Genomic DNA, 22680 nt, shown 5'->3' on the forward strand with positions numbered 1-22680 from the left:
AATAAAAGCTGTCTAATTCAAAACTACTGAGGCAATTTACATACAAAAGGTAGGTGTGGAATAGCCTTTCTAAAGGCTATGCAAGTATGTGATTAGTTAGAAATACCTTTTTCCAATGATAGAGCCCCTTTAAAGAAAAACTAACAGGTCTCTGACAGCCAGAACTCCTGCTGGTTGGTAGGAAATCAAATACTTATTTCATGCAATAAAATGCATGACTAAGAAAAGGGAAAACCAGAAAAAAAAAAAGGATAATTTATATTGCGGTTTAGAAACAGGACCATATTTGAATAAAATAGGTCTCTAACTGGATAATAACCAATGGATACCTGATATTTAAGTACTTGCATCTAATAGGTGATGTAGATGTATAAAAAGAATAGCACACGCTGTAGGAATTGATTGGCAATAAACATCTCCCTAGCCCAACTAAGACATCCACTGGCCCAGGGAACGTGGATTTCTTTTAGTACATCCATGTTTAATCCTGTGCGGTAAATGAAGGGGTCCTATTGATGGGAGTCATTCAAGGATATACAATCCCAATTATTGTTTAATGTGCTAATTGCTACAAAGCCAATGCGTGTCATTAAAAAGGGCATATTACTTTCCAAAACGAATTTTGCTACAAAACTAATGAAAAATAGTTCAATTAAACCTTTAGGATGCATCGTATCAAGTCTAAAGATCCACACTGTTGCATGCTGCAGAATTATTTTGTCCCAGTTTCCCCATCGGACATTATTATGTACCAACTCAATGCTAGTACAATAGATACATTTAGGGTCACCTCCATGCGCTTGATGTATATGTTTCACCAGGGGACATTCTGCTGATGATTAATATCTCCTAAATGTTCGCCTATTCTTTCTCAGCTCCTGGTGGGTCTTACCCACATACTCTATGCCACATTTACAGGTTGTCTTTTAAATCACCCCTTTAAATTTGTAGTTACTAAAGCTGTGAACTTGATAAGAGGTACCAGTCACATTATTTCTAAACTTGTTGCCAGTCTGTCTGAAGGGACAAGTAATGCATCCCCCACAGCAAAAACAACCTTTTATCTCACCATCGAGCCAGGTACCCGCAGCCATGGGAGACAAGATATGCCAGTATTTGGTAAGTATATTTCTCACATAGGGTGGACTCTCTCACCAAGGTGGCCATTGTAGTGGCTGGCTTCTCCCTGTAGCCTTTCCTCACTGCGTGTTGGGTCAGCAAGGTATGCATTTCCTGGGCTGAACAGCTCCATGGGGTCCTCTCCAGTGGAGCCTCTTTCCAGGACAACCAGCAGTTCATCTCCCAAATCCTGAACGCTTCCAAGTACCTGTACGAAGCAGCTTGCAGTTTTGCTCGGGCAGCCGCAAACGCAATCTGCTGTACTATTTGGATCCATGCATGGCTCTCCGAATCCCCCTCTAAGAAAGCAGTTGTTGGGGCACACGGTGGCTCAGTGGTTAGCACTGCCTTGCAGTGCTGGAGTCCTGGTGTTCAAATCATGCCAAGGGCAAAAAAAAACATCTGCAAGGAGTTTGTATGTTCTCCCCGTGTTTGCATGGATTTCCATTCCATACTCCAAAGACTTACTGATAGGGAAATATGTATATTGTGAGTTCTATGTGGGGCTCACAATCTACATTTAAAAAAAAAAAAAAAAAAAAAAAAGGCAGTCATGCTTCCCTTCTCTTTAGACGTACAGGTCCAGCTTTTTGGCAAAGGCCTAAAAAGCTCCTAACTCTAAATGGGGAAAAAAGCTCTCTCCTCCATTCAGATGCATCCTAAGAGCCAGTCACCCTTCTCCAGCCATTCTCAGCATTTTTACTCCTTTCGTGGCTTTACTTCTTGCTCCAGAAGGCAGTCTTCCCGGGTCTCCTGCTCCAAGAAACCCTCTTTCAAGTCCAGACCTGCCTGGCAGCCCAGCAACAGACTTTCCTCTTCCAATCCTTCTTCTGAGTAAGGTTATTTCTCCACTCAGGGCTCCTCCGATGGGGGAGATGGCTGCTCGCCTTCTTGGAGATCTGGTTTGCCAGTGTTGATGATACCTGGGTCCAAGAGATGGTGTTGACCAGATACTACATTGAGTTATTCTTCCTTCCTCATGGAAGATTATTTTTCTGTCCATTATTCCTTCTTCCCTCACTCGAGCAGCCGCTTTTTTTCAGTCCATCTCCATGCTTCAGCAACAGGGCAACATTCTCCTCCCAGAGTCTAAGATCCTGGCCATATGATCCGCTGTGTCTGGCTTCTGAGGAATTCTCTGTGCACTCTTTGGTTCTGCATGTTGGCCCTAGTAGCCATTACTTCCATCCACTGGGTCTCCAAACTGGTTGCCCTGTCTTGGAAGACTTTCCTATCTCGTGCTCTACAAGGAAAAGGTTGTCCTTTGTACGCCACCATCTTTTCTACCTAAGGTGGTTTCTTTCTTTCACATCAATGAGGACATAATGTCTTTCTGCCCCAAGCACCCGCATGAACGCTCTCTTCACTGCCTGAATGTGGTCTATTTGTCTCGCACTGACCCCTTCTGTCATTTGGATGCTTTGTTCATTCTCCCTGAAGGCGCTCGCAAGGACCTAACTGCTTCCAAGGCTTCTATCTCCAGATGGTTTTGGTCTGCTATTAGGGAGGCCTCCCTGTGTGATGGCTCATTCCATGAGAGCTGTGGGGGCCTCCCGGGCTGTTCACATCCGTCATTCATTGCCCACGTCTGTAAGGCTGCCACCCGGGCCTCTGTCCACATTTTCACCAAGTTCTACCAGACCTATTCTGTGGCCTCCCTATACCAGCTTGGGTCATAAGGTTCTGTAAGTGGCTGTGTGCTAGGTTGCTTGCATAGCCGTGTATTTCTCACCCTCTGGAACTGCTTTAGGACATCCCATGATGCAGTGTCCACCAATTAAATAAGCAAGAAAAATGGATTTTTGTACTCACCGTATAATCATTTCCTCATTCTATTCATTGGGGGACACAGATCCCACCCTTGTTTCTTGTTTCCATTCTGTTTTGGTTCGTTTTCAGATTTAGGACATGTTGATGGTATTGATTCCGTGTCCTCTTTTGCTTATTTATGTCTATCTCCTACTGCTGTGGTACAAACTGTTTAGCATACTGTCTCATTGCGGTTTCACCAGCCCGTACCAGTAATCTGATAGGATCAGGACCCACTTCACTAAAGAAGCAATAAATCCATGCTATCCCAAGAGGTTCTTGATAAAGTACTCTTTATTTGTTACCAGAAACACAATCGGTTTCAGAGTAATACATACTCCTTTCTGAAGTGTAGCAGTTGGTAGATGTCATGACAGCTGTTCCCAATAATGACTGTGTTTTGAACTGATGAGATCTCTGGAAATACTATTAAAAATTAGTGTCATAAGAAACATGGGCCACAGGTGCCACCTAAATAAACAAATACCACCAAGTGTATCAAAATCTTAAAACATAACCCTTACAAAATTCTAATGTTAAAAAGTGAACCTTCAAAATATGTATGTGGACTGTCTTTCCGTACATATTTTGAAGGTGCCTTTTTTTTAACATAAGGATTTATTAAAGGTTATTATTTAGGATTTTGATCCACTTGGCTGTAGAGGGTCAACACTTGGGCTCCCGCTGAATATCTGTTTGAACAGGCTGCAGCATTTGCATGAGTGCAGCAGCCTCTTCAGTACTTACCAAGCACAGTGTTACACATCTGTGCAATGGCTGTGCTCGGTATGAGTAGGACTAAGCTGCAATCAGGTCATGTGACAAACAAATGTGATGCCACAAGCATAGCTCCCAAACATCCCAGATCTGGCGGGGCAATCCCGATTTTACACTGCTGTCCCACTGCCCCGGATAGCTTACGGTTTGTCCCGCTATGCCCCTGAATTGTTTTGCTGTTAACAAACTTTGTTAGGGTAGGGTATAGGCTAAATGGCAGATGCTAAATCCTAGTGGGCTAAAGGACCTTTAACGTCATGACCATGTGATCAGACTCTTGTGTGGGTGGAGCTATTCTGGATACTACTGGACAGTGCAGTGTTACACAGAAAGAGGAAAGAGGTAAGGAGAGAAGAGGCAGCATGTGTGAGCAAGAGGGGGGAACTGGGGGCAGATGTAGGGGGCAATTAAAATGCAGGCAGGTGAAGGAAGGCATTAAACTGGAGGCAGATGAAGGGGGACAGATTGAGGAGTAGACATTAAATTGGGGGCATCTAGAGGAGGACATTAAACCATGGGGGTAGAGGGAGGGGGACATGTCTGTCTCTAGTTGCTCTCAGTTTAATGTCCCCCTCCAACTACTCCTACTGTTTAATGTCACTCTCTAGCTGCCCCATAGTTTAATGTCACCCTCTAGCGCCCCAAAGTTAATGTCACCCTCAAGCTGCCCCATGGTTTAGTGTCACCCTCAAGCTGCCCCATAGTTTAATGTCCCTTTCCACCAGTTTAAACAAGGAGGACAAGGGACAAGGAGGGGCAATTAGAGTGGAACATTATAATGTGGGGCCATATACTGTAATATTAGGGTGATGGTAGGAGCATTATACTGTGTGGAAGCACATGGAAAAATGAGAATGGGAGGAGTCAACAGAAATGGGTGGAGCTAAATTTTGTCACCACAGATTTTGTCCCTCTTTCTCTCCTTTGAAAGTTGGGAGGTATGGCCACAAGGCCTGTGAAGCAGAAGTGGTGATCATGGAAAGCTGACAGATCTTCAATTGATGACGTATACAATGGAAATTTCACCTTTATTGTCTCATTTTTAAAAAGGAACATATATAGCCTTCATCAAGCTAAGCTAAGTATGTGCATGATCATAACAAGTGCATGGTACAAACACATACATATAAGATATATACCGTGTTTCTCCAAAAATAATGAGAGAAGTTCAAAAATGGTGACCTGATGCCCGTCTGGTGGTAATAGTAGACTCCAGTCATGAGCCCACCAGGCCAATTGCAGCTCTTACCCGGACACCGTCCCACACAGTGGGTGGTGATGCAAAATCGAAAGGATATATAGAATTGCTGGACACCTCCTGCTTGGCCTGAAGAAGACACCCGCCCGGTGTCGAAACGCGTAGCCGTTTTAAGCTGTTGTTCATGTCCTTGGAGCAATAAAACAGAACCAATTCATCTTAACCTTGCACACCGTTATTTTTACTTTCAAGTTTATTACAGATTTTGCTGCCATTAGCGCTCTGTCAGTTCCCGGTTTTTCTATATATCCTCTCCAAAAATAAGCCCTAGCTAGTTCCACTTTTTTGTCTCTCTACATAATATAAATTGTGGATTATAGCCTTTGTATATGTTAAATATCTGCCTCTAGTTACTTTTATTGTATCTGATACTGATTGTTATCTACTCTTGACATTCATTGAACTGAAGCACTGTGACCTCGTCTTTTGTTCTTTTTTGTTTTAACTTTTTACATTTGTGTCCTGCATGTCTGACTTTGTGTCCATGCAGAAAAAAAACAAAAAAAAAAAAACGGTTTCCAGGCAGAGAAGCTGCATACGGACACCAACAATTACCATTAAAAACCCATTCAATTGAATGGGTTTTAAAACTGACCGCTGGCAAGCCATCCTCTGTCCAGTTTCCCCGAGGTTTAGGACGGAAACCCCAAGATGGACAGCGGCGATAGTCTGAATGCCCCTTACTTGTACTGGCAGAATGTCATTTATACAGATATAGCAGAATTAACTGGAACTTCTGCTTTTGGTTAAACAGCTGCAGAAAGATATCTTAGCACAGAAGACAACAAAAAATATAATGAAAAGTCAATGGAAAAGCATTTTTCAATGGCTCTTTATAGGTTTTTTTTTTCTGTTTTCTATGATAAGATATTGGGCTGCAGCAGTTTAACCAAGTATCTATAGATATATTTATACACTAGCTGGTACCAGCGACTTCGTCTGCAGTGATTGTAGAAGTGGGTAAATACAGGCGCGGGTAAGGTTTTAGTAGTGTGTATAAGGTGTGGGATATGAAATGTAACTTTGTATCTTGTGGTTTCTGTAATTCTGAGAATACGTGAGACTTTTGTGTTGAATGTAATTTGTATTTCAGCTGCTATACGGTGTTGGTATAAACTGTACATAGTGTCTTTGGGACAGAGGTATTTGAAGTTAATAGACCTCGATATAAGACATTGTATGATTTGTTATTTTCTGCCAGTAGTGTGTTGACCTTTTTTTTGTTTGTAAAAGTTGCCATATTCTGACAGCAGTCACTTTTTTATTTGTCTGTGTCGGCGGGTGTCTTTTTTTGCGGGGCCGGGTGTAGTTTTTAGTTGTAGCATTTTCGGGAAATTTTATTGGTTTGATCACTTTTGATTGATATTTGTATGATAATGAAAATAGTGAAAAAACAGTGGTTTTGGACTTTTCAGTATGTTTGCCGCTACGGCGTTAAGCATCCAGGCAAAATATTTGTATAGCTTTGTAGAGCGGGCGATTTCGGACACACGGATACCTAACATGTATGTGTTTCACAGTATTTAACTACTTTTATATGTGTTCTAGGGAAAGTGGGGTGATTTGAATTTGTAATACTTTTTATTTTTCATTTTATTTTTTTTCACTTTTTTTTGTTTTTGTTTTTGCATTTATTAGACCGCCTAGGGGTATTGACATGGGTGGGCGGTGTCGCGGATTGTCAGAGCGATGGGGGTCGGCAAACATGGCTGCTCCGGAGCGTTAAAGAGAGCCTCCTGGAGTATCGTTAAGGTGAGGGGCAAAGTGGTAAAGTATATGTATATGTGATTGTGTGGGGTTAGGGGCTAAGCTGTAGAGGGCAATATGAATTTTGGGACTTGCTATGGTCCAAAGTGTGTGAGATTGCAGAGATGGTGGTGTGAGTTTGGGTTTTGTGGGGGTCCTGGCACAAACGTATGTGTACTATTGTGACGAAAAGTAGCCTATTGCGCAATCGGGTGTATTAACTATGTTTGTGGAAACTTTCAGCCAAATCGGTCGAGCGGGTTTTGCGTGATTGAGGAACAAACATCTCCAAACACACAAACCCACAAACTTTCACATTTATAATATTAATAGGATTCATCATAAAAGTGTGGTATGGAAGCAAACGAAGAACCTGCTTCATGTTATCATTTGGTAATAGCTGGACATGTTACTCAGTAGCAGAGACTGTTCCTATAAGCGAGTGGTAGAAAATAAAGTTATAGTCTAAACTTGTTATCAAATCTCCACTAAGTTTGAACTAAGACTCTTTCATGTATCATGTTTTACAAGTGTATACATAAGGTGACCAGGTTCTCCTGGAATTCTTAGGACTTAAGACATAAGGGTTAATACGTGTTTGCTGGATGGTGAGTTTATTCTACCTCAAACTGGCGATGGGAGTCTCTGCTGTTTTCCCATAAATAGAACTTCCCTTGGGCTGTAAGGACTATATAATGCGAATGGCACAGGATACCTGCCAAGGTTGCTGAGGTCTGCAGCTTTCACAGGTATACAGAAATATTATAGCATCAATGTTTGACATTTTTCACAGTAAATCTCATGCAATTCACATTCTAAATACAGATATAGATAGATAGATAGATAGATAGATAGATAGATAGATAGATAGATAGATAGTGAATAATTGCAGGACATGAATTAAAGTTGGATAAGTATTTCACAAACTTCTGGCTGTGTTCTTCAGATGGCTTCAGGAAGGACAGACATGCACAGTCCTGGCTATCTTGTGGCACGATCTATTTACTCAGACCCAGCTTTTCAGGAGGAAAATGAGAAGAAGGAAATTGTTAAGAAGACCGTCCAGGAGAGGCTACAGAAGAACTGCAGGTTGTTATTAGGATCTGGCTAAGTACTTTAATGTGGTTCCATTGGGTAAGGGGACATTAATGCTGATAGACAGACACTGGCAATTTTTTAAAATTCAGTTTGGTTTCTTGTATTACTGATAGTAATAATCTCAGATATTCATACTTATCACAGAGGTAAGTAGCTACTATCCTGTCAGCCTAGGTACGTGCCTCCTAGACTGCAGGTATCCAAAGGATATTTAAGATTCTGATATTGATTGTCATAATTTGATGACCACCACTGATCCGGAGAATGGGGGTCCATAAGTGCCCCATGTGAATCGAGCAATGGTGTACAAGCTTGGCCAATGTTCTATGGGACTTCCAAAGATATTGTAAAATGTATGGGCCAAAAATGTATTATCCCTGATAGGGATAAGTGTTAATACTGAGAAAACCTCTTAAGGGTGCATTCACACTGAGTAAACGCTAGCTTATTTTGTAGAGTAAAATTACACTTGTAAATTTTGCTATCCCATTGACTTCAATGACATTTTACAGGCGTATTTTTACAGGCGTATTTTTTACAGGCGTATTTTTTACAGGCGTATTTTTACACTTGTAAAAAAATATCATTGAAGTCAATGGGATAGCAAAATTTACAAGTGTAATTTTACTCTACAAAATAAGCTAGCGTTTACTCAGTGTGAATGCACCCTAAGGGTAATTCCCGAGGCAGCGAAATGCAGCAAACAAACACAAGTTTTTTTCCACAATGTTTTTCAACGCATTTTCACAGAGTTTTCCTCTATAGACTTCTTCCCCTATTACAAATATACGGAAGGTGCTAGTGTTTCTGCAGGTATAATTGACATGTAGTAATTTTCAATAGCGAGGGTGTTTTAGAAATTGCAGCTTTTCTGCTTTGGATTTTTTCTTCATTCTCTGGATAGGATTAGCCAGAATCCCATTCACTTTGTAGGTTCTGGAAATGCTGCATTTTCACAATGTGAGGCTTCAACCTAAAAGACTTACTATTGAATTCAGTGCTACCGTATATACATCTGTCATCAGTAAACATATGCTGGTAATAGGTGCTGGTAGCCAGCAATGTATTATGTAACTATATGGATGTGTAAAATATGATATATCTATATGTTTATGCTTATATTATCAAGAACTACGCTTTTAACCTTATCAAATTATATTAAAAGTTGGAGGGACACTGTGAGATATTTTACCTTGGAACCTGTGGAGTATGGACACATTTAAGGCTGCTATTAAGTATGTACCATAGAACAACAGATATTCTGTCACTACTTTAGCTCAGTTTTCTGTTTCCGACAGTTGTACATCCAGAAGAGTCCTCCTGATAGTGAAGTCATTTATCCCTATTCTGGACTGGCTTCCCAAGTACAAATGGAAAGAATGGTTTGTGAACGACCTTATTTCTGGAGTCAGCACGGGGCTTGTTGCCATTCTGCAAGGCAAGTATTAGACACTTGTAATGTGCTAAGCTGACATTACATTGCTTGCTTAACAAACAGAGATTAGGATCAAATATATGTATACTGAGATTACATTAGGACCTCGCTATTTAACTTTACTCAAGACCTGAGATGTAATATGCTTGGTGTTAGACATGTAATTCAAGAATGGCAAATAATAAGGTTACAGATCGGGGGTGTATCTATAGGGGGTACAGAGGTAACAATCACTAGGAGCCTGACTGGTCCAAAAAGGCTCTCCACATATAGGACAACACCAGTATTTTTATATAGCATATGATGAGAGGGATCCTATTACTGATTTGTATTGTATTCAGAGACGTATTGTATTACTTATGAGGGATTACTAGGTATTACTTCTTGTAGCTCTCAGCCTAAAACAAACATAAATTCAGATAACTAGATTTTTTCCTGATTTTAAATAACAATTGACTATAAGATTTTAATTTAAGAAAAACAATATATTAATTTAATATTACAATGGATTACTGTGTTGTTAATGAAGCTTACAATGTTGATGTTTCCTAAATATATGTATAATAACTACTGTAAATAGAATGATATGAGTGAGATATAGAATTATCATATAGCTGTTATAGATTTTCCAGTATAGTGACTGTTTCATTATTTGTGGTGTATAACCATGGTATGCTCAATATCTATTGTGGACAGGTCTGGCTTTTGCCCTGCTAGCTGCAGTCCCTGTTGGATATGGCCTCTACTCATCATTTTTCCCCATATTGACTTATTTCTTCCTGGGAACATCTAAGCACATCTCAGTAGGTATGTTTTACATTTATACATTTCATATAAATACAGAACGGTCCCTTTAAGGACAGAGCTATGGACTAGCACAGAAATACCTTACATATATACTGTATATATATTGTGCAGCTATTCTAAGCCATATCTACATGTTTCACCAGGACCGTTTCCTGTGGTCAGTTTGATGGTGGGATCTGTTGTCTTGAGTATGGCTCCCGATGAGCAATTTAACATAGTCAGTAATGGCACCGGACTGAACAAGACAGTGATAGACACGGTAGCCAGGGATGCAGCTAGAGTTATGGTCTCAGGAACTCTGAGTTTCTTGATTGGAATCATTCAGGTATGAAATATTTCTTTTACAATATATGTGATCTGGACTTCATGTTGAACTGAATAGAATTAGGTGCTGATATATTTTTTGTGTAATGTTTATAGCACCTTTTTGGTGCCTTATTTTTATAGTCCATGTAATCCATTGTAGTCCATTTTAGAGACTGAGTACAAAATGAATGAGCCAGTTTGTCTAACCTTCATAGAGGTTTCCTTCTCCTACTCCCTAAAATATTCCAGTTTTTACCCAGCACACAACTACAATATGCCATCTCTTCAGCATGTATTTTTGATAGTTGTATGATGATGCCATTGATCTCCTTAGTATTGCTCCTATTTTGCTATTGATCTATCTTTGTATTTTTTGTCCGAAGCTTTTGCTCGGGGTATTTCAGATCGGCTTCATTGTCAGGTACCTGGCAGATCCTTTAGTTGGTGGTTTCACCACAGCAGCCGCTTTCCAAGTGTTGGTCTCCCAAATCAAAACATTACTCAATGTTCCTACCAAAAACTACAATGGCGTGCTCTCTATAATATATGTAAGTCTACTACCATTTTATATGCTTCCATAAATATATGTAACTTAATATCACATGGTATATTACTTTATTGATATGTATTTTTCTTTTTGATACAGACAATTATTGATATCTTTAAAAACATTAGACAAACCAATATTGCTGATCTCATTGCCGGACTGCTGACTCTGGTTGTATGTGTAGGAGTAAAAGAGATAAATGATCGATACAAGCACATCCTTAAAGTACCTATACCGATAGAAGTCCTGGTGGTATGTACAATACTAATTATTATACATATGAATGATAACATGGTTTTTATGGTTCATTTGCTTAATATTTCAATTCTTTGTACCTATAGACAATCGTGGCTACAGGGATTTCATATGGAGCCAACCTAGCACAAAAGTATAATGCAGGAATTGTAAAAACAATTCCAAATGGGTAAGTATCTATTTGTATTCAACTTTAGAATGTATCTGCATATACTATAGAGCTACATTATGTAGAAATATATATCAGATAATATCTGAGTTTACCAAATACTTATAGCATCCTATATTAACCCTTTTCTTCCACAACCATGCGGTCAGTGCGCGGGCAAGCACACGGACCCCATTTTAGTCTATGAGGTCCATGTGCTTTTACAGCACAGCACTTGCAATTACGTTTGTTTTCCGTCTAGGAGGTCTCCATGCGGACTCTCCCTGCACGAAATACAAAAGCAGATGTGAACCAACTCTTAGGGTGCATTTACACTGAGCAGCATATGTTTATCTCTACGAAACCAAACCAATACCAGAGTCAAAAATACTAAATTCTGAGAGAATACCTGTTGCAGCATAACAGAATATTGAATACATATAATATTTATACCACAAGCTATAGGCAGTCCTTTAAATGTTACCAAACAACCCTAAAGTGGAGAATACTGGTTTCTGTGATAAAGCATACCTTGTGTACATATGATTCACAGATGGGTACGTTTTTACTTAGTTATATATACTAAGTTGTATTAAGATCAATGGACAGTATGTGAAAGGTTATGTACAATGCACTATAAAATAGGGAGCAGATGCCATTTGCAATCTAGCTTAAAAGGGGGGGAAAACTCTTTTCCCAATTTGTGAAGATAAGATGCAGATCCAACATCTCTAAAAACATTAGAATGCACTATTGTAAAGAAAAACCCCTATGTGCATCTTAATATGCGATAACTAACCCCTGGCTTTTGTTCATTTATTTCATATTATTAACTTTGAAGATACTTTAATAGACAAAAAAAATGCATATTGATTCATATGAAATATTAATATTGTATACAAATGAGTCACTCACTTATTTGTTTTTACTAAGGATTGAATCTTTGGCATTAAGTTTTTTTTTTTATTATTTTTCAGTTTTATACCTCCTATGACGCCAGATGTGAATCTCTTCTCAGAAATGATTGGCTCAGCGTTTTCCATAGGTATTGTGGCTTACGCTGTGGCCGTTTCTGTGGGGAAAGTGTATGCCACCAAACACAACTATGCTATCAATGGGAATCAGGTATGTGTCTTCTATACACATTGGATTAATTATATTGCAATAATATGTAGATATTATAGGGCGAGGCTGATGGTTGTAAATATATAACCTTAATAACATACAACTTAGGACTCCAGCGGTAATAAGAGTGCTAACCACCGAGCCAACATGCCTCCTAAACGTGTCAATGTAAAAATATTGACTCAGTTGTATAATTTTATAGCGTAACTGTGCTGTAAAATATTTTTTTTTTGTTTGCAGGAGTTTATTGCCTTTGGAATCAGCAACCTCTTTAGCGGAGCATTTTCTTGCTTTTGTGCGACCACTGCCTTGTCACGTACAGCTGTCCAGGAAAGCACGGGTGGAAGGACTCAGGTTATTTGGGGCTTTGTATTAGGGGATATTGTTTGTCTTCATCAGGACTATCACCATTTAAATACTACACATATATATAATGCTATAACATCTTCTGTTACAGATAGCTGGAATCATTTCAGCCTTTATGGTGTTAATTGCAATAGTAGCACTTGGTAGACTCCTTGAACCCCTGCAGAAGGTAAGGAACTACTCAACATGTTCTTTAATGGGCTTTGTTTTGTTTTTGTTTGTTTTTTTAACTTTGTAGCATTTTGCTGACAGTTTGGTAATTTTATATTTACGACATAATATAACACTTAGAACTTGTTATGTAAAGAAATTTAACAATTAAATAATTGAGGGACATAAAAAATTAATGCATTAAGGCCACGGACGCACATTGCAGAAAAATATTTGCAGCTGAAACCATCACGTTTTTAAAAACTGCAGCATGTCAATTATACCTACAGTTTCCCTATAGGTATAATTGAAGCAGAACGTGCGCAGAGGAAACTGCTGCAGACTTTCTGTGAAAAGTGCCGTGGGAAAAACTACAATGTGTTTCCTCCACAGTTTTTCCCGCAGTGCTAATTCACTGTAGTCCACTACCTGGGGCCTTGGCCTAAGGTCAAGGCTCTACCGGTCATAAATGCCGCAATCTACAGAAACGTCGGCATTTTCCCCATAGATATAATTGTAACAGAAGGTCCGCTGAGGAAAACTACACAAACTTTCTGTTTAAAGTGCTGCGGGAAGAACTGCGATGTGTCACCGCCGTGGTTTTTCCCGCAGTGCTTTATAGCTGTGGGTCATCCCATGGGGCCTTAGCCTAAAGGGGTTTTACAGGACTTAAATACTGGTGACTTATTCCTATAGTAGTTCACCAATATGATATTGGCAGGGGTCAAACATCGGGCACCCCCACTGTTGAGTTAAGTGTAACTTCCACTTCAGAAGTCAGTGACCTCATGTTCACTGAAATGTAAGAAGCAGCCATCTTATCATCCAATAACAATTCACAACTCACAAAATAAGGTCTTGTAGAGCTGTGATTACCAACAAGGATTTCTTTGAGTCTAGATAGAGGTTCCCCAGAAGACAGCAGTAAGACCTATACATTTACAGTAATGCCTCTCATCCAGAATATACAGTAAAGGGCCAGCTCCAGCTCCGGCCTAAAGCAGGAATCTAAAACTGGACAACAGGACAGGTAGCAGAGGTATATACATGATGAAAGGCCCATACGCCACAGATAGTAGAAGTGTGTGGGTCAAACATCACAGAAACCTGAAGGCCACAGGTAGAAAAGGTGCTGCTGCTGGCCATGGGGTCTGTGATGTAAGGAATCCGAATAGGCCCTAAAAGCAATGTTAAAAGGTAGAACTTTTGCAGTAGTAAATCTTAAAGGAAAAAAAAATATAATTTATCCTGCATGGTAAACACCTTAAAAATGTCAGGCTGGCTGTCTTATGTTCATCCTTTCTCACAAAAATGGATGAGAAAGCAATCCTATGTCTTATGCACAACTTGGCTGGTCATTAAATTAAAAATGAAGGTTTATGACTATTAGAACTTTGAAAACGTTATGCTAAAGTTATCCTTCTCATTACAGTCGGTGCTGGCAGCCATTGTCATAGCGAATCTTAAAGGGATGTTCTGGCAAGTTTTTGACGTGCCTCGTTTATGGAGGCAAAACAAGTGGGATTCTGTAAGTATTTAAAACAATTTTTGAAATACGCATGTATGGGAAATCATTGCTCATAGCTAGTGTAGATTTCAATGCATGCGTACGGCCTGACCTGTAAAAATAAGGTTCAATAAGGAATTATCTTCTTGAAATTTCAAGCATATAGTAGATTTTACAGTCACATCTCTGCAGTATCACTCCCTGGCACTAATTGTAATAGACAGAGGAGGGAAAGATTGAGAGAGAATCTATGGATGTGTGTAGTCCATGCTATTCTGCTCATTTATGGGTGGTGTACTTTCCTGTGATGTAACCCACTGAGACCGGAGAAGTACAGGGTACGAACTTTTGGCATCCCCGAAAAATGCAGGTGCCTCTACGTAATACGTGGACATGTGAATAAGGTCATAATCATCAATTGATGGTATATACTAGAGATACTCCATCATTTGCTACAGCTGGAAAACACTCTCTTAACCACAGGGCAGTATACTGCAAATGATGCCAAAATTGAGGCACAAAACAACAGAAACATTCCAACTGTGCCATGGCACAAATCCTACTCTTGTACAAAGCAACCCTGTGTATTTTTCTGTATAACTTGATAAACAGGCAGTTATTAAGGAAACCTTATAAAACAATGTGCTTTTTTGTTTAGGTAATCTGGGTATTTACATGTGTGGCATCCATCCTATTGGGGCTTGATCTCGGATTGCTGGCTGGTTTAATATTTGGATTGCTAACTCTAGTCCTACGAGTGCAATTGTAAGTGCTTAGTTTTATTATTAATATTATTATTATACACATAACAGTATGCTAAATAGACTAGACATATTAAAACTGCCTAAAACCAAAACTGTCTTGGTACCCAAAACAACCAATCACAATGAAGCTGAAAAGATGAAAGCTGGACTGTGATTGGCTGCTATGGGCTAGAAATACAGTTTATTTATTAATAAATCTACCCAGATAGAAAAGGATAAAAAGCAGTCCCCCCCTCCCGTGTGCATTACAAACTGCAAGCAGCACTTTTCTCTCCCCATGATTCGTGTGGACACCGCTCAGCAAACACATGGGCTCCATTATACTCTATGGGGTCCATGCGGTTTCTTAGCTAACCGCTTTGTAATGCATTCTGTATTCTGTTCGGAGGGTCCCAAAGCGGACTCCACAAACGGACTCCCCGAACGGAATACTGAACACAGATGGGAACCAGGCCTCAGACCTCTGATACATTTACATCTACATGGCATCATAAACTTAGATTCACACATATGTTCATTGCATTTACCATCCTGATCTTCATGCTGGGAGCAGCACTCCTAGCAGTATTGCTATCTATGATGCTAGGAGTCCTTTGCTCGCAGCAACATACTATCCCAGAGCGATTACAGTATGGGGCAGTATGTCACTTGGAGTCTCACTTCCAGCATGAAAGTCAAGCTGACAAATCTGGCGAACATACAGATAAAGATTTACAAGTCATGTGAACCTAGCTTTAATCATGACACATGGGATCGGAAACACTGCAGAGGTTTAGCGCTTGGTGTTTGTTCATGCTGGTTTTACCTCGATTCTATCCATTTGAGAATACAGACACTATATTTTATTGAGTGTTGACTTTTTCGTTAGTGTTTGGGTAGTTGAATAAAACTCCCCTTATTATGTGAGTTTAGCAGAAAGCAATGGAAAGTGGAGATAAAGCTTTGTGTAAACTCACTTAACCTCTTACTTGAAACCACTTTATACACTACATTTACTTTAATGTCTTCCTTAATGGTGGTGATATACACTGGACACTGCTGTTACTCAAATCCTTCTGCTTATGACGCAGATTTTGTTATATTACCTTACTTTGTTTTGTTACGGAGTGTTGTAGTGTTTATTATGTGACGCATGGATTTATCTTATTATTATGTTTTTGTTCTAGTCCATCATCTGGTGCAATTGGAAACATCCCTGGAACAGACATCTACAAGGAAGTTAAAAAATACAAGACTGTAAGTAAAGCTGTGAACAGTACAAATATTGTTGAAAATGTATATCCCTGCAAAGATTGTTTTGAGTATAGCTAAATATCTTATATATTCTAAAACACCTTATGGGGTGCCCAATCATCTGCCTTTTAGGGACTTCAATGATGATTTGTTGCTAGCAATTTGTTGCTATACTTCTACCTTTTGCTCAATCCACTCCTGGCTTTCACTCAAAAAACTGCAACAAAATGTGTACCAAAAAAGCTGTATTTCCGCAAAGTTGGGCTATAGTCTTAGGCAGAGGTCCTACAGGATGAAAATGCTGCAATTTTCTGCTGCAGGAAAAATTGCAGCGTTTTACAGTGAGGGCAAAGGGAATGGGATTCCACAGCAAATCCTATGCCCACTTTACGGTAAAAACCATGGCTCGGACACACCGCGATTTCCAAAATTGCTGCAGTTTTAGAAATCGACGCATATCAACTATACCAACGGAAACAACAGCAGTTTCTCCATAGGTATAATTGTAACAGAAAGTCTGCAAAGGAAAACTCCGAGAACTTGCTGTCTAAAGCGTTGTGGGAAAAACCATGATGCGTTGCCGCTGCGGTTTTCCCACATCAGGTGATACTTTATGCACATTCTGGAGCTGGGCTTAGGGAAAACGGACACAGATGGAGCCTACCCAGGGCAAAAATGGTGGTAAATGGAGGATGCAAGTCATACAATGGCTAGAACAGCTTTAATTGTGCATTCATACATCAGTGTAATATATAAAGGCATCTGAGAGTTTAGTTTAGCACAATTTCAAAGGCATTTTTTATTTATTTTTTTCTGTAGGTTGTGGAACCTGAAGGAATCAAAATATTTCGCTTTTCTAGTGGTATTTTCTATGGTAATATTGATGGACTGAAAAGTGGCATCAGCAAGATTGTGAGTTCCTTTACATTTGTATTTATCTCATAGTATGAGTCCAATAATATTGCTAATAGACTGCTATGGAGTCAGTAAAAATATTGTCTGTCTCTTCATAGGTTGGTTTTGATGCTGTCAAAGTTTTTAATAAGCGGACCAAAGCATTGAGGAAAATAAATAAACTGATCAAGAAAGGACAGCTGAAAGCAACTAAGGTAATGGTTCTTCACCCCAATTCAGAACTGCCAGTTAGGCCGGAGCCCCCCCATAGCTCAAATGCCGGGATTTGGCCACAGTGGAAACACTGCAGCAAAAACTGTGGCGTTTTCAAGTACCTACAAAGTAAATGAGATTCTAACTAATCCCATGCACACATTGGCAAAAAATAGCAAGCCAAGTACTTTATACATTATAATTGTTTATTTTTTGCCCGTATTGTATAAAATACTGTATGCGCTCCCCCAAGGCAAATAATCTTTATCTTCCTTATTAGAATGGTATCATCAGCGATGTGGGGACAGATAATGAAGCATTTGAGCCAGAGGAGGATATTGAAGACCCAGAAAGAGAAGAGAACACAGCTGTGAAGGAAGTGGAGATTCAAGTAGACTGGAATTCAGAGCTTCCGGTTAAAGTCACTGTTCCCAAAGTCTCCATTCACAGCCTTATTTTTGATTTTGGACAAATAACTTTCCTAGATGTGGTGGCTGTAAGGTCATTAAAACTAGTGAGTACTTTTGTTCTGGGAAACACAATTTATAGTGAATAGACTTACCTGATTTTACAACATTAGGGACTTTAACACAACATCCTACAAATAACATTGCTTTTGCTCATTTCTGTATATAACCGCAGCTTGTAAGCATTGTTTTTATTTTTCAGATATACAAGGAATTCAAGAGAATTGATGTAGATGTCTACATTGCAGCATGTGATGGTAAATACATTTTTTGCTGTTTCATATTTTGACTATTTGTTACATTCCCATTTACTTCATAAAGCTGATGTAAAATGAGTATATGTTTTTCTTCTTCTTCTTACCGTTAATAGATAACGTGTATAAAAAATTTGAAACTTGTCTGTTTTTCGACGACCAAATCAAGCCAGACATTTTCTTCTTGACTGTTCATGATGCGGTGTTATATGCAGAGGACAAGAAGAAGTACAATGAAGGACATGATCCACTAATGGAGAAGGTAAAGGAAATTATTATTATAGATATTATAGATCACAGGAAAGGTGATCAAGCCAGATTAATGATATACTCTTTTTGGCAAGGATAACACTTGCGCCGGGCTCTCTGTACAGCCCTGTAACGTTGCAGGCAGAGGAGCTTTCAATGTAGCTTTACAATACTTGGTATTTTGTGGGTACATAAAACTTTTCAATCAAAACGAGTATATATACCGTATTTTTCGGACTATAAGACGCACCGGACCATAAGACGCACTAAGGTTTTAGAGGAGGAAAATAGGGAAAAAAAAAATTTTAAGGAAAAAAAATTGGTGAAATATTTAATAACCTAATAATATAATATTTCACCAATGTAAATAGAACCAGGGGCTTTCGGACACAGGGATACCAAATGTGTATGTGTTTCACAGTAATGTTTTTGTTTTATATGTATTCTAGGGATATGGGGGTGATTTGAACATATCTATCTATCTAGCTAATCTATCTATCTATCTATCTATCTATCTATCTATCTATCTATCTATCTATCTATCTAATCTATCTATCTCTCATCCATGGATGGAAAGAGACACCCTGCAGTGAAGCTATGCAAGAAGAGAAAAAGGGGCGGGCCAGACGGGTGAGGGAGGTGTGCTTTTCTAAGCAAACTTGAAAACACGCCTCTTTCACCCATCTGGCTCGTCCCTCCTTCACTGCCTCTCAGATCTTGCTTTTGCAATGAAGCCACACAGGCAGGGAAGTAGGGGCGGGCCAGACTGGTGAAGGAGGCGTGGTTTCGAGCTTGCCGAGAAAACCACGCCTCCTCCTCCCGTTTGGCCCGCCCCTCCTTCCCTGTCTGTGTGGCTTCATTGCAAGAGTCAGATCTGAGAGGCAGTGAAGGAGGGACACAGACGCTGCACACGCTGCATTCGGATTATAAGACGCACACACATTTTCCTCCCATATTGGGAGGAAAAAAAGTGCGTCTTATAGTCCGAAAAATACGGTACTTTTTTTTCTGTAAAACGAGCTGTAAAACGAGCTGTCCATAGTAACCCCTCCCTTGGGGTTATCTGAGTTATTATAAGCAGCTTTGTATATAACAATGGTATCGCCGTAATCTTAATGACCTGCCAGACAAAATCGCCATGTCATTTTTAATGTATAGTGAATAATGTAAAAACAAAATGCAAAAAATTATGTTAGAAATGTGTGTCATTTCACATGGACCTCAAAAATACTAATAAAAGTTAATTAAAACATTATATATACCCCGAAATGATGGCAAATGAAAGTATAACTTGGCATGCAAAGAATAAGCCATCACTTAGCTATGTCAACAGAATAAAAGAAAGTTATGAATTTTGGAAAGCGGGTAAGGAAAAAAAGTTGCTGAGCATTAATGTAAAAACTACCCTGTGTCTTTCAGGAGTTAATTTACAATATTCCAAAAGAAATAACTAAAGAAAATGTTTGTTACAAAAATAAATTTTCTAATACATAAGTTCTGGTTTTCTCTTAAGATCTCACTAATGCAAGAATCAAAAGAACCTCTGGAATTCACAAACATTGAACCAACAAATGAAGAACTGGATGCCCAAGAAGAGGTGAGAAAACATCTAACAACATACACATATATGCAGATATTATACATCATACATAGGTCACAAGTCTATTAATGAAAGGAACATTGTAGAATATCCAAGAGAGTTTAGACAAGACCAATGATGTACTTAACTAAATAAAATGGAAGAACTGTGGCCCAGATTTACTAATAGTTAGGCAGCGTAAAAATAGGCAGTCTGAAAATACGCCAGATTTATCACAGTGGCTGATGCTGGATGATAAATCTGATGTATCTATAGACTTTCTGTTAAGACCACCTTTTAGTTAGCTTATTTACTTTGAATTTTTATGATACACTCTCAATACATTTTGGCGCATCATGGAGCCATGAGGCCCTCTTTTACTGAGAATCCACACCTTCATGTCTAGCAAGGTAAAAAACTTAACTCAAATTAGATGTGCCATGATGTGTCACACTGCACCAGAAATGTGCCATGTTTACAAGACTGTTTAGTTTTAACCACAGTATTAAATCTGGGCCTATGTCATATACTTATACATTTATATGTACTGTTTGCTTTAAATCAGTTTTATAACTGACTCCTTGACTTGTCTTACTCTTCAGGCTCTCAGAAGACTTGCCTCGTGATCAATGCTACGGGAACCTTTACATTGGGATGTGCAGCATCTACTTTCCCTCATATTCCTCAACAATGTATTTCTTCATGTGTTCAGTACTTGTCAGTGTATGATGAGCCCATATGTACAAACATTTCCAAGCTAACTGCTCATAAGAGAGCATGTGGTTTGTGATCTGAAAACAGAACTGAATAGTGTTTTATTCCTCAAACAAATGAAGGCTTTAGTTTAGAGAATTTATTTTCATATCATTCATAAATGGTCAGTAAGAAGAAAACTCCAGAATTTTTTGGTGATTTCTTCTGAGCACAGTTTCAGCACTTTAGCATCAATGACATAGTAATGTACAACAGTACAGAGGTTACCGCTATGGCAGCCTGTGTGCAAATGGTCTCCAACCTGTGGCTCTCCAGCTGGTCTGAGACAACTCCTGCGGCTGCTAGTGAATGATGAGAGTTGTCATCTTACAACTGCAAGCCACAGATTGGAGACCACTGTGCTACGCTTAGTAGCACAATACTACAGTACTCTATATTCCATAAGAAGTTATTTCACTTTAAATCTGGTGATGTTGGCAGGGAGATGATCATCTAATACACGAAATAAGATATTATTTAATGTTATTTGGGAAGGTGTGTTGGCCATGTTATAGCTAAATGGGGCAAAAGAAAAGGAGCAGCCTGACTTCTGCAGAATATCACACACCATGACGATCAATCTACTGAGATCCTGAGGATCCAGGATCATCAGCTGTGTCTAAAACTAAAAAATATTTGCACATGTTTGCATATTCATTGTACTGTATACATCTATATACAGTGATACCAGAAAGTTTGTAATCCTTTCAGAATTTTTTAGATTTCTGTATAAATTTGACCTAATACTACATCAGATAAGTCCTAAAAGTAGCTAAATAGAACCAAATAAAACAAAAGAGTCACAAATATTACACCTCGCCATTTATGTACTGAGAGAATGAATCAATATCAAATATCTGTAAGTGGCAAAAGTATGTGAATCTTTGCTTTCAGTATCTGGCATGGCCCCCTTGTGCAGCAATAACCACAACCATGATAATACCACCGCCGTGTTTCACAAATGGTATGAGGTTTTATGATAGGATTGTTCTTTCTCCAAACAAAATGCTTCTTATTTAAACCAAAAAGCAATTTTTTAGTGTCATCCACAAAACTGTGTTCCAATAGTATTCCGGCAAACTGCAGATGGACAGCAATTTTTATTTTTTTTGAGTGGTGTCTTTAGAGTGCTGTTCAGTGTCCTCTTTAGGGTAAACTCAGCAACATTATCTAAAATGAGAAAGGTCTTTACTTTTGGTTCCTTTGTGACCTTAAGACTATTATATGCTTTACTGCTGTGCTTTAGGGGTTGACCACTCTAGGAGATGGTAATAATGGTCTTGGATCATCTCCATTTATACACAATGTTGTATTGTGGATTGGTGAAAAACTCTTTAGAGATGGTGTTATAACAGTTTCCAGCCTCAGGAGTATCAACAACTCTACTGAGCTCCACAGAAATAGCCTTAGTTCATGATACATTACCACCAATGTGTGTTGTAAAGATCAGACTTGGATAGATTCCTGTTCTTTAACTGAACAGGTCAACTACTCACACTTGATTTCCATCCTATCAATTGAAAACCCCCCGACTCTAATGTCACCCATAAATTATATGCTAATCCTAAAGGTTTGCAAATATTTTTGATTCAATTGTTTGACTTGGTTCCCTTAATTTTGGTTCTCTTTTTTGTGTGAAAACCTAATGTAGTTTTATAACCAATTTATGCAGAAATACATAAAATTCTGATTGAAAAGCATCTCAGTTATTGGATGGGAGATCCAGCAGGCTGTGTCTCCGTGGGGGACCTGGCAGACAGTGAAAACATATCCAATAGCATAGCGATATGGTAATTCATAAGTTAGGAAGACCCCTTTACT

At 39.0% G+C, this 22680-nt stretch overlaps 1 protein-coding gene across 1 annotated transcript; it reads left to right on the forward strand.

Annotated features, from left to right (window-relative positions):
• The first annotated feature begins 7655 nt into the window (after positions 1–7655).
• SLC26A4 (solute carrier family 26 member 4) lies at positions 7656–20938 on the forward strand. Its single transcript, XM_075276282.1, has 20 exons — positions 7656–7798; positions 9106–9245; positions 9939–10049; positions 10193–10374; positions 10739–10903; positions 11002–11154; positions 11244–11326; positions 12283–12430; positions 12671–12784; positions 12888–12965; positions 14379–14474; positions 15112–15218; positions 16384–16453; positions 17270–17362; positions 17464–17559; positions 17838–18071; positions 18227–18281; positions 18395–18540; positions 20041–20124; positions 20709–20938. The coding sequence occupies exons 1-20, from the start codon at positions 7656–7658 to the stop codon at positions 20730–20732; spliced, it is 2322 nt and encodes a 773-aa protein (XP_075132383.1). The 3' UTR covers positions 20733–20938.
• The last annotated feature ends 1742 nt before the right edge of the window (positions 20939–22680 follow it).

Source organism: Leptodactylus fuscus, chromosome 5 (assembly GCF_031893055.1).
Source record: "Leptodactylus fuscus isolate aLepFus1 chromosome 5, aLepFus1.hap2, whole genome shotgun sequence".
NCBI classification, from domain to species: Eukaryota; Metazoa; Chordata; class Amphibia; order Anura; family Leptodactylidae; genus Leptodactylus; species Leptodactylus fuscus.